Raw genomic sequence first — 13,650 nt, 5'->3', positions numbered from 1 at the left:
CATCACCTGAAAATTTCAGAACAACTGTAAACTAACTATAGCTGTCATCGATAAACTACTGTTGCATATATTTGGCATTTTCGCTTTTAAAAATGTTCTGTACTTTTCTGTTGCTGTTTGGTGAACAGAAAGTTGTAAATTTATCTATTTAGAACATATATCTTTTTATAAATATTAAGGATATACCATTAAGACATGGGACGTCTTTCAAAATGAAGTTCCAAAAGGTTTTGTTAAATTCTGGTAGAGTTGGTTACTTATTATATAGTTATCGAGGGTACTAGACTTATAATTCCATACGACAGATGCGCGGTTCGTCTACATAAGACTCATCGGAGTTGCTCTGATAAAAAAAAGTTATAAAGCAAAACAATTGTAAAATTAAAGAGCATTTAGGACCTAAAATTCCCCAAAAAGTTGTACCAAATACGGATGAGGTCACCTTTGGCTGGGAAAAGAACATCCTTAGTATTTGGAATAGTTCATACTTTTGCAAGTATGAATTATTCCAAAAAGTTTGATAACATATATACCTTTACCAGAATGATCCAGTTCATGCATTACATTTTGTGAAAACAAGTTCTAAATATGAAAAATTTAGAGTTTGAAATAAACAGAATATAAACTGTATTTTATTGTCCAAAACATTTTGCAATAATAACGAAACATTTGCTCAGGAAGTATTCCAGTTAGCCAATCAAGACGAACTAGAACTGATTACAATAATTACACTCGTACTCTTATTTTGGCAACTGCTAAAAATATTTATTTTTGAAATCACTGAAAAACTAAGGCTTGTATTAGAGATTACAAAATTGTAATTTATCTTACACAGTCATTCATTTTGGGGAAGTAAAATTTATGTGTTATATGGGAAATCAGAAGCAACTTGGAAATGAGGTCAGAATTCACTGAACTGAAGTAAAAAATCCTAAGACATTTATATATCATTTTAGAAACATGCCATTCCAAGCAAGATTACTAGTAGATAGAATGAAATCTGGTAAAGAAGGAGTTGATTTTGTGAATGACTGGAAAGTTATAACTATGTTCATTGGTGGAAATGATCTGTGTGACTATTGTGGGGACAGGGTAAGCAGTCAAAACGACAAGAACTGGATATTCATTTATCTATTGCTGAACAAGAATGATAAATATTTCGAGGCTTATTTCAATTTTTTGCCCTAAATTATGTAAAAATGTAAAAACTGCATTTATCAGTGATCGATAATCATATTGTCTAGACATATCTATAACATCTTACAATTAGTATAAAATATACATAACTTATTAATGAACAATTAGATGCACATTTCTGATAAAAAAAAACATTCAGAACCAGGAGTGCCTCAAAACCAATGTAAAGCAAATTTTGAAATACATATAGACCTATATAAACAAAAGGGGCAGGAACTTAATGCTAGAATATGATGACCAAGGAACATAAACCAAAAAAAAAGCAACACATTTGCATGGTTGTTAAATTAATTTATAATGTTTAGTATAAAGTTAACAACATATCAATTTAACCGTAACATAAGAAGGAGGAGTGTATGTTTGCCTATGTGAACCATCTATCTTCTGTCAACTCTCCCATTAAACATTGTACCACACATAGGAATAATGAGCTTTTAAAAATGACATGGTTTTGTTCTGCTAGCACAATATTTAATAACGTTACCTGTTACAGTTTCACGACCGAAGATGAATTAATGTCTGAATATTTATAATTAAGTCTTAATTACAAGGATTGATATAATACATTATCTCTGTGGATTTTTTTAAACTGTCATTCAGTTTTAAAGTTCTTAATATAGAAATGCTGTATTAATGATGGGTTGTAACAATATCAAACATTAAAAGACGGACGAATACATGATTAAAAAAATTGTACAGAGAAATCAAAAATCGGACAACACAAACTATCGATCTCCTGCTTAAACTGAAATGTCTGACTCTCGTTATTTGCTCATTATTTTAATTTTCTTATTTTGAATTTAATTCTGCAGCCAGAATATACAGTAGAAAAATATATTGGATACATCACAGAGGCATTGGATATCTTCCACAAAGAGGTACCGAAAGCTTTTGTTAATGTGGTGGAAGTTTTAGATATTGGCAATGTACCTTTACTAAATGAAAACTTGGTTTGTGATACACTTCATTAGTAAGTATGTCTGGAAGACTAAATGAGGGTACATAATTGCGCACAATTAGTAAACGAAATTAAAAAAAAGGATATCAACGACGCATAACACTTAAAATCGAGTTTATGCAATATCTAGGATGCACTATCGCAGGATAGATTTTTTTCTTTAGGGCTCATTAATTAATTTTCGAATTACAGAAACTGGGAAAATAAGTATACAGGCAATTCGGTTTATAACAATAAAAAAACCACAAAGAGGACAAAGGAGAATACGCTCCGTTTTTGAGTTTATTGGATTTCCTCCGGGTTTTTTTCACCTTCATTTGGTTATTTTGATTGGTGTTTACAAAATGTTTACATTGGTAAACTATTGTTGCCTCTAATCAAATAATAATTGTGACTTCGGTGTTTTTTTTTAATTTTTCTATTCGATCTCATGATACTTAAATACACATGTTACGTTCCGTAGTAAGTCACTTATAACTTTCATTTTGTAAAAGTAAAATCTGACCTTATGGATCAACTAAATAGGCCAAAATAAGAAAATGTCTGTACCAAGTCAGGAATATGACAGTTGTTATTCATTCTTTTGATGTATTCTAGCTTTTTACTTTTCCATTTGATTATGGACTTTCCGTTTTGGTTTTCTTCCGAGTCCAGTATTTTTGTGATTTACTTTTCATGTCAACTGTAAAGTTGGTCTGAAGGAGATGCAAACACAATTCATTATATGAACAAAAATTATCAAACTTACATTTTTTATTTCCCAGCTTTACATGTAGATGCGGTGCCTTTCCTGGAGATAATAAAGATGAACTGAAAGCTTTGGTCATTCAATACCAGAATGGTTTGGAGGATTTGGTAGACTCTGGACGTTATGATACCAGAGATGATTTCACTGTTGTCAATCAACCATTCCTTTCTGAAACAAAAATACCAGTTAATGTAAGTATTGAAATACAACTCATCAAAGGTTGTAATTTGGTTTGCCATTCTTATGTTTCGTCTATGTAAATCACTTTGTAAATTGTGTACGTTCTAGAAGCTTTTCGTTAAATAGTACCAATTTCCATAATTAGGAACATGAAGTGAACAGCTATATGACTAACAGGGACATAACAATAATAATAATAATCAAACCCATATAAAGTAAACTTATGTTTTCTAAAGATTTTGTTTGTTAAATGCTTTGTTATACGTTTTCTAATGAAGTATCTATGTTTCTTTTTTCAGGATGATAATTCTACTGATTTGGATTACTTTGCACCGGATTGTTTTCACTTTAGTGAGCTTGGGCAAGAAGTTGCAGCTAGTGCACTTTGGGATAACATGGTAAGACCTATTACATTTAGATTACTTCTGCTTATTTTGATTTCATTATAGCAAGTAAGATTGTTTGACAAAGTGTAATACCTACACCAATACTGTTAACATAAACATTCCGATACATGCACCTTATTCTTGTGTGTTCTTGCATTCATTTGTACCTGTCACATAATGTTGCCATTTTTGTGGTATTTTTAACATCGCAACAATCGAGAGGTTTTGCTAACCATATTGCCAGGTTTGACCCTCCATTTTTCTTAAAATGTAATGAACAAAGTCAGGAATATGTCAGATGTTAAAAATTAGCAAATAGTCAGTTTCTTTTTATGGTGGCGTTTGTTTTTATAGCTAGCAGTTTATTGTTTCCGTTGTTCCGTTGTTTGCTATTTTTGGGTGTTGTATTTATCCCAGGTTTGGTTTGTGATCCGGATTTGTTTCTATTTGAATCGATTTATAACCATTGAACAGCAGTATACTACTATTGTCTTTATTTAAGGTTCTTCGCAATATTGAATATATATTTTAATCATGTTTAAAAAATGAATATTCACTGAATCAAATTTTATTAAAATAAAGTAAAGACCAAACATTCTTTGATGGTTAGCTGGTCATGAAGCTTGGTTAATCCAATTGTTTTCGAAATAGACTTCACGAAGTGGGGGAATATTGTTTTCTAGTCGTTCCGTTGGAAGGTATAACTGAGCGTCTTGTTTATTCAGGGTTCAAAGTATGTTTCTATGTATTTTGGTATTTGTTTTTGTTAGAGTTCAGTGTTATTGTTGGTCTGTTGTTTTCCTTTTATAGTTGATGTGTTTCTTTCGGTTTTGGTTTATGATCCGGATTTGTTTTAGTTAACTTGATTTATGACTATTAAACAGCGATATACTACTATTGCCATTATTAATGTAATGGACTTTCCTTTTGTATTTTCTTTAGAATTCGATATTTTGTTTTTTCAATACATGTTTATGTAGAGTTGTTATTGAATCATATGCAGTTTATTTTATATAACAGGGTAATGAGCCCATGCAGCCAAGTTTGATATAAATTAGAAACATACCAGAAACGTTTAAGTAGCAACACAGTAAGAACATATGAATAGTTGATACTTAACCAAAACTTCTCTACAGTTAAGTACTCTGTAAGAAAAAAAGTAAGAAGAGGTGGTATGGTTGCCAATGAAACAACTTTCCACCCGAGACCAAATGACATAGAAATAAAGAGCTATAGATCACTGTTTATTTCTTAAATAGTATTTTAACCATATTTTGTTCGTTTGATTTGAGTATCTGAAATGGGCAAAAAAATGTTATTTTAAAAAAATAATAAACTGAAATAATTTTTCAAAAGATTTACCTTCTTTTTGATATTCTGATTCTGTTATCCTGTATGTATTCCATTTTTTCTTCTTTCTTTTTTCTAAAACAAGATTGAACAAGTAGGACAAAAGAGAACATACTGGAGACCAGGAGAACCATCAGAATGTCCTGATACTGTAAGTATATTAATCTCTTGACACTATCAAAATAAAGAAAGTATGGTCTCGTTCATCAATTGCCACATACAAGTCCTGATCAAGTTTGAAGTTATGTGATTGCCATACAATTGACAGGTCCGTCGTAGCCAGGATTTATCCAAAGGGAGAAAAAGAAGGGGGTATTTGGATACGCGAACTGGACTTTAACAGTCACAATTCGAACAGAACGTTGGCTTTAAAAGTGCTTATTTGTTTTCAAGGTGGGTGTTCGTCCGAACCCCCAAAGCTCCCTGGCCACGGGTATGATTGAGAGATTCAGCTAGCTATAAAACAAGCGTTAACCTACTATTTTCTTCGCAAGGAAATGCATGTGCGAAGTCATGAATTGCCGATTTGAATTTTTGGTATACTTGTTATTTTACTTTTAACAAATTCAGTAATTCAAATTTCAACTACGGTAATTATAAATGAATTGCGATTTTGTAATCTTAAGAAGGCAATTTGGAAATCTTTAAAAAGTGGTTAATTCGTTTTTTCTCTTGCTTCAGGAAGAACCATATTTTTATACAAAGAAAAATAGTAAAGGAGTAGAAGGATTTGGTTCTTACCATGAACAGACCAGACAAGAAAACAGACAGCCCGATGCAAATACTAGAACTCATCAATTTAGTAGCACATCTGTTGCCGGGATTGTCATAGGTGCTCTGTGCATTATGATTGTAGTTTCACTTTCAGTTTATTACCTGAAAGAAAAACGAAAACAGAATAGTGTAGAGAGATATCAACTACTACAAGGATCATCTCCAAATTACACGGAAATATAAACAGATATTGATTATTATGGTGCTAACATAAAACAGCATTAAGTGTTATGTGAAAATAGTTTTTTTCCATTAAAGTATTATTGAAATATCCAATTGTTGAAGACCTTAAAGAAACTTTTTAATTATTCTATTTTAAGGATCTTTCTTATGGAAATGATTCAGTGTTCTAAATTTAAATCATAATTTCACACATCTTCAGTTTTAAAACAATATTTAGAAATGCACAAAAAATACATTTAGTTATAGAGTGCAATGGATCTTGAACATCAGAAGTATTTTTTTTAATCTATATTTCAAATAATTTCATTTGATTTAGTTATTTACTCAAGAAATTGCCCTTTGATTCATTTATTTTGGTTTGAAAATCACTTAGCTTTGTTGAAAAAAAAACCAATAACCAATATCCTTTAATTTTGATGTAATGAATAGTATACACTGGACGTCATGAATACCAAATTGGTCCTAAAATAAAAGTTACAACATCTTCTCTTTTGTATTAGGTAGTAAAAGACGTCCCAAAAGATATATATTTATACATGCCAGTATTTTGAAAATAAATAAAACTATTTTTATTTTGTCATTGTCAGAACTCGTGAGATTATTGTTATTCAGGTAATTTATTGTTTGTATACAATTTGTATTTTTGTATTTATAATGTGAAATTAAAAAAGATTAAATAAAATTGTACAAAATATTCGTTGTTCATTTAAGACACGGAAGACCATTACTATATGTTGTCAGGCTGACAAGGCCATGACTTCATGGTTAATCTCTTGAACAAAAAAAAAATAATCTAGGAATGTGTATATTTCACATTACCTCTTTTGATTGTTCAGTAGAACCCTTTTTTAGCTGCATCGTCTAAGGTTACGGCAGGTCTTAGGAACCCCTGTGTTGACGTTTTGTAGAGCTATATGACCATAAAATACCTAAAATCAAAAGCCAAATTCATCTAAGGTCTACTTTGCCTGCGGGATTGGAACCTTAGCTTCTTAATAATTTCTATTTTTATAAGGGATAGGTTATGAAAGATTTGTTATTCATCATGTCAAGTACTGAATTCATAGCTGATGGTATCATCGGAAATTGATAATCAACCAAGTTTTGTAAAAAATGAAAACATTTTATAAAATTTCATTCGTCCGTAGTGCTTATTATACAAAATTGTAATCCATGTATCTGTGATGAGTTCATTTTCGATAATATTCCTTCATCAAGAACGCTCAAAGCTGAATATACGAAAGCAAAAATTGTATAAAAAACTCCAAGAGTTGAAGTGCTATATGAACAAATAAATGAATATGTGGAGCAAGAGATGTGCAGCCACTTTCTATTTTGCTATAGTTTGAAATTTAACAACACTTACTAAACAATGAAAAGTTTCGTCGATACAACAATGTATTTTAATGGCTTGTAAGGAGATTAATTTTATATTTGTTTCACAACTTGATACTGACGAATTGTAGCGTGTAAGCAATGGTAACCGCTGTATCCTGATTTTTGACATTATTACTTAGTATGCCTGTTTTTTTTTGTACATACATCGTTGTCAATTTAATGGAATTTCATACAAGCCAGGAATATGACAGTTGGTATCCATTCATTTGATGTGTTTGAGCTTTTGAAATTTTCTATTTGATAAAAGACTTTCATTGTGAATTTTGCTTGAAGTTCAGTATTTTTGAGATTTTTTAGGACAAGTATTTCGTCAAAAGTTTTCCCCGACTTGCTTTTAAGGTTTGATTTTATATTCGGTATGAAACTTGAAATTCATGAACTAAAGCGTTTAATTGAATCGTCAAATTGGATCAATAAAGTGTTCCTATTTCTAGGCCATTTCCTCTTTGCTGATTGTTTGAAATTTTTGGTCAAAGTTTTCTTGCCATCAATGAAAGAAAATGAACAATATGCTTCAGTATACATGCAACCTAAAACATGTATATACAGTATTTGTCTTGTAGTATTTAGATAAGTTTTCATCAATGAATACATGTCGATGGATTAGGTTTCAATATGTTTGATATTGGTCACTAAATAGCAGTATTCTAAGTTTGATCATCCCATTCAAATCCTGAACATCACTAAAATACTGTTGCCTAAATTTAGAATTAATATGGTCGTTAAAGGGGCACTAGCTGTCAAATTCATATTCATCGATTTTAATCAAATTCTCATATTTGATTTATAACAATGTAAAACATTTATCCAAATTTTTTAAAGTCAAAAATACTAGTAAACAACTAACAAGGCAAAGACATGAAAATATGTAGCTTTATTTCGTGTGTATTTTAGGCTAAGTGCCATCTAATTAATTATCGAGTTAACCCCTTAAGTCATACCATGACCATATAAACGATGTAAACATAAATATATGTATAAATAGACTATAGTGCCTAGCAAGATTTTGTGAGGTAGACAAAATTGACTTTAAAACGATCGTATTGACTTTTGATGTGCAGAAATAGGCAGATCGGACATATTTTGACTTTATTTACTTACTTCTTAAGTTTGGGATTAATTGTAATCAACATATCCCAATGAGACTGAAAAATGCTTTTTTTATTATGATAAATAATAATTTTACCTGCCGTAGTCGTGCGTAAAATATATTTCGGCATTTTTTTTACGAAAATGACTTGTTTAATGGAACAAAACGTATTATTTGTAAACTTTCTCTTAAATCTTCACAATAGGCTTTTAAAAAATAAACTTTCAACTGTATATTCCGAAAATTTTGTGAAAATAGAATAAGTGGCAAATCTTACCTTTCATACCTTAACTTTCATTGATAAAACATAATATTGACTCGTCCAGTGTCCAGTCTGAAGGTCATTTTAGTTACCGTACACATTCATGCACGTTCTAATTAATCAATAGTCATGTATGAAAAGCATAAACAAGTTTGAAGGTAAACTAATAACAACTTAATCCAATCAAATTGCATACGATTCAATAACAATGACCAGTCCACATCATAAAATTGTTTAGGGGTAAACTGGGTAGGGAGAAAATGTCAGATATTTTAAGATCATTATTTTGCAATAATAAATAAAAATTTGTTAACCAATAGATTTGTTATAATTTCATAAATATGTCGTTATGTATTCGTATAGTTTTAAGATCTTTCATTAGCGTATTTAAGGCTGTAGAAAGTTTGGCCTTCAAAAGTCAACATAATCATTGACTTTGTACAGAAAATTCGCCTTTTTAAAACATTGAATGTTTCACAAATAATACGCGACAACAAAGCAAAATCATTTCTTAAAACACTGCAAAAAAATTAATTCTGATTGATGCAGTGGTATTGTCATAAATTGCACTGGAGTGAACAGTGGTACAACAAACGTCGAATTCCCTCACACAATGTTATCACACACTAAGCAAACTTGTGCTGTTGGATTATTCTAGATGTATTTTTAGCTCACCTGGCCGGAAGTGCCAAGTGAGCTTTTCTCATCACTTGGCGTCCGTCATCGTGAACTTTTACAAAATCTTCTCCTCTGAAACTACTGGGACAAATATAACCAAACTTAGCCACAATCATCATTGGGGTATCTAGTTTAAAATGTGTGTCCTGTGACCCGGCCAACCAACCAAGATGGCCGCCATGGCTAAAAATAAAACATAGGGGGTAAAATGCAGTTTTTGGCTAATAACTCAAAAACCAAAGCATTTAGAGCAAATCTGACAGGTAAAATTGTTTATAAGGTCAACATCTATCTGCCCTGAAATTTTCAGATGAATCGGACCACTGGAAATTTTGCTGTTTTTGGTTATCATCTTGAATATTTTTAAAGATAGAGATAAACTGTATATAGCAATAATGTTCAGCAAAGTAAAATCTACAAATAAGTCAACATGATCAAAATGGTCAGTTGACCCGTTTAGGAGTTATTGCCTTTTATAGTCAAATTTTAACCATTTTTCGTAAATCTTAGTTATCTTTTAGAAAATTCTTTTCCTCTGAAACTTCTGGGCAAAATTAAACCAAACTTAGCCACAATCATCATTGCGTCACTGATGAGTCTTATGTAGACAAAACGCTTGTCAGGCGTACTAAATTATAATCCTGGTACCTTTGACAACTATTTACACCACTGGGTGGATTTTACTGTTGGTGGACGTTACGTCCCCAAGATATCACCAGCCCAGGAGTCAGCACTTCGGTGTAGCATATCAATTACTGGTAAATGTTGTTTTTTTTTTTTATCAATTTCCTTGTTCAAAACTTTCGAATTTTTTCGAAAAACTAAAGATTTTTTTTATTCCAGGAATAGATTATCTTAGTTGTATTTGCCTTTTGGCACAACTTTTTGTAATTTTGGATCCTCAATGCTCTTCAACTTTGTACTTGTTTGGCTTTAATACTATTTTGATCTGAGCGTCACTGACGAGTCTTATGTAGACTATAATCACATACAATTCATGTGATATCCATCTTAAGCTAATGGGTTAAATTGAAGTTCACATGAATTCAGAGTCAATAAGGTCAAATTATTTACTTACAAGTGAATAATTCATAATCAATAATTTATAGCTTATTTTGACAAATTTTAACCATACTGGCTGCTAAAAGCAAATTATTACTTCACTATTTGCATTTCATTAATGATTGAGCAAAAAAATAATATTTTTGATTTTTTTATATATCTCGTAGCTAGTACCCCTTAAACCAGTCTTTTTGTTAGGGATATCTCCTTTTGTTTGATGTATTTGAGCTTTCGGTTTTGCCATTTTGATTAAGAACTTTCCTTTTTAATTTCCCTGGGATTGTGATTTTACTTTTTACTTTGCTTCAGCAAATTCAACTATAGTTAACTGAAATCCTACCTAGTACATTGAATGTGCAAGATTCCATACATTTGTTAAATACTGTAAATTCAGAAATTATTGTGAGGTTTTTATTAAAGCAAAAAATGCGACAGAGTTGCAAACGCAATAATTTAAACTCACAGTTTGAACTATTTTATATTTTATATTTTAAAATCGCAATTAAGCCTGAAATGACATAATCACAATAAGAAATGCATGCAATAATTTCTGAATTTACAGTAACATAATCTGTAATTTGATATATGCAATTAATATATGAATCTAGGACAGCATAGATGACAAGGAACAATATATATATAACATCCTGTCACATGAAAATAATACAATACACTTTAAATTCTCCAGGTTTTGTGTAGTGTGTATAATTGACAAGAGTTCTGCTGGTACCAATTTCAATATGTTTGTTGATGAACAAACATTATTCTGTAATATTTGAAATATCCCATATTTGTGCATGATGTACAAATCTAAACTCAACGAGGTATCTGTTTACTTTTTTAACCTTTTATTCCAACTGTTAGTTTTTGTTAAACAAAAACATTTGAAATTGATTGTATCTCTAACAATATTCAACTGCTAAGTAGCAGGTTACATTTGCATGATAATAACAAATTACACATTTTTATCACAATATTTTTACAATTAACAAAAATAACAAAAGTTTTTTTTCTAGCTTATAAAAACAATATTACTGTAAATCAAAAGTTAATCTAAAACTTCTTTACTATGACGATACTCTGTCTTACTAAGTAAAAAACTTAAAATTAAACAAAGATAAAAGTGTTCTTTCCTCACTTTATAAGTTAACAAAACATTAATAAAAAACAAACAAAAACACTTTCCCTTTCTATCCTTATATTTAAAGAAAGTATAATGTGCCAAGGCCATATTTGAACTAAAAATTGAAAGATTGCGAAATGAGGTATTTTTTTGTATACTGATAATTGATATATATGTGCAAAATTTAAACTGAGGAATTTTAAATTGTGTAATGATTTCTTGTTGAGTGATAGCATAAATTAGATTTCTTCTATCAAAAAGGGTAAAAATTAAATATTTTTGACACAAATTTGCGAGTCAGAATATTAGGAAAATATTAATGTTTGGTCAAACAAGGATCTTAGGAAACTGCCTACTTTTAATACAGAATAAATTTATATATAACAACCATGAATTATAGTATTTCATCAATACCAAAATGGCATTTCATTTCAAAGACTTCCAATTTACAATGCCAACCACATAAGTAGAACATGACAATTTTTTTCGCTTCAATCCCACATAAAATGTAAACAATTGCCCATGTCTCCACAAATCATACTTTTGTCATTCAAATGACACAACCATTGTCCTGATAACATTGTCCAATGCAAAATTGATTAGCAGTCACATGATGCTGACTAGATTTACTTCATCACAATGTTAAGCACCAAGTGCTGAAGGAATTCCATGTAATAGCATTCTATCTTCATCATGATGGTTTAATAACTGTAGTTGTTGTTGAAGTCTTTGTTGTTCTGAAATCTGCCTTTCTGGCACTGAAAAGAGAAAGACCAACATAAAATTTTGTTTCGAAAAATATTGCTCAGAGACAGTCTGTAAATAATCACCACAAGTTTTATAACTTTAACTTTTTCTGCAGATAAAAAATATTTAAGTCTCATATCACAACTAGTGTTTCAATCCACCAGGCATAAAACTTAACTTAAATGTATCTACTCAATATCTAAACATATTTATGAAATAAAATTAATTAGTCATATTGAAATGCCTGGCTATCATACCTTCTTTTACAATCATTACCATCTAAGTCCTAGAACTTGAATGATAACCCCATTAGCTTAAAATCATTCATATGTTGAGTTGTTCTTTTGAGATTGAAGTTATTCTAAAACTATGTATTTTACAATTTGATACCCTTATCATACTTTTTTATATTACTACCATTCTCGTCAGTACTGGCATTATTTAAATGCAAAACATTTGGAGAGAATAAAACTCTGGGAAAGTTGTTCATAACAGACAAATACAAAGGATGAATTAAAGTGATATGGGTGTTTGTGTTATTTTTAAATTCAACTGCAGTTAATTGACCTGAAAACATCAAAACTCTAGATAGCATATACCTTTGATCTAGATTTTTTAACAAGGATATGCATTAATAATACATACTAGCTTGCACTGTCATATTTCTATGTTAAGTGAACCACAGATTGTGGGTCAGAACCTTTGTTTGCCATACATATTTTAATATATACATACATATGTATACTTATATGCATATATGTATATATGAATTAAAAAAAGTTCACAGTGAAAATGCGTATTGGATGGAGAGTTGTCTCATTGGCACTCACACCACATCCTCCTATATCTAATAACTTTCAAGCTTTTGTGACCACAACTTTATGGTAAATTATCTGATATCAAAGTATTTTATGGAACAGACAAATGGACAGATAGACTCAATAACTGGGGAAAAAAATGTCCATTACTAGGCTATAATGGCAAAAGAATAAAACACTGTTTATGCTAACATGCAGGCGATATGAATATTTTATAGATGCAAAAGTGCTAAATATTTCAAGAAAACTGTTTCTGCAACATCACTTTACATTATTCGCAGAAAACATTGCAATTTGCTTTCCATAATGCCTCATGAGCATGTGTGCATATAATTATGACAGTTATTGCAAGTGACAATCATAAACTAAACAAATAAATAAGCTTGTAGTTAGTAAAGCAAAGCAAACAAATCAAATTATATTCTGAAATCTGACCAACTTCAACTGTAATGAATAAGAGTAATTAAAATAAATAAGCTGAAAATTAAAATCTGTAAAATTTCACCAAATGCACTGTTCACATCTCTCTATAAATACAAATTAGATTTGAAGACATTGTTTTGATTATCTTGATCAGTTACTACAGTTTCCATTATCATGATTATGTCCATCAAACTGACATACACCCAACTATAATATAAAAATATCTAATTTAACAACTTTTCTAGTCTAGAGATAATGAGAAGCTTTACATAT

At 30.4% G+C, this 13,650-nt stretch overlaps 2 protein-coding genes across 5 annotated transcripts in view; one reads left to right on the top strand and one right to left on the bottom strand.

Moving 5' to 3' along the window:
- The window catches only part of LOC134711370 (phospholipase B1, membrane-associated-like), a 28,361-nt gene extending 21,891 nt beyond the window's left edge, over positions 1-6,470 (top strand). Inside the window, exons 8-13 of the mRNA XM_063571926.1 lie at positions 957-1,092; positions 2,010-2,167; positions 2,920-3,094; positions 3,383-3,481; positions 4,905-4,970; positions 5,501-6,470. Of these exons, the coding sequence (XP_063427996.1) occupies positions 957-1,092; positions 2,010-2,167; positions 2,920-3,094; positions 3,383-3,481; positions 4,905-4,970; positions 5,501-5,776 (910 nt within the window). The 3' untranslated portion in view covers positions 5,777-6,470. The remainder of the gene's footprint in view (positions 1-956; positions 1,093-2,009; positions 2,168-2,919; positions 3,095-3,382; positions 3,482-4,904; positions 4,971-5,500) is intronic.
- Positions 6,471-11,093: 4,623 nt separating this feature from the next.
- Positions 11,094-13,650, bottom strand: part of LOC134711367 (zinc finger CCCH domain-containing protein 14-like) — a 31,831-nt gene continuing 29,274 nt past the window's right edge. For all 4 annotated transcript variants that reach the window (XM_063571922.1, XM_063571921.1, XM_063571920.1 and 1 more), the window contains one exon: positions 11,094-12,147. In XM_063571922.1, the coding sequence (XP_063427992.1) occupies positions 12,091-12,147 (57 nt within the window). In that variant the 3' untranslated portion in view covers positions 11,094-12,090. The remainder of the gene's footprint in view (positions 12,148-13,650) is intronic.

The sequence above is a fragment of the Mytilus trossulus genome, chromosome 3 (assembly GCF_036588685.1).
Source record: "Mytilus trossulus isolate FHL-02 chromosome 3, PNRI_Mtr1.1.1.hap1, whole genome shotgun sequence".
Taxonomy (NCBI): Eukaryota; Metazoa; Mollusca; class Bivalvia; order Mytilida; family Mytilidae; genus Mytilus; species Mytilus trossulus.
The sequence above is the reverse complement of the archived record's forward strand: the minus strand, read 5'-3'. Positions and strand labels throughout refer to the sequence as shown.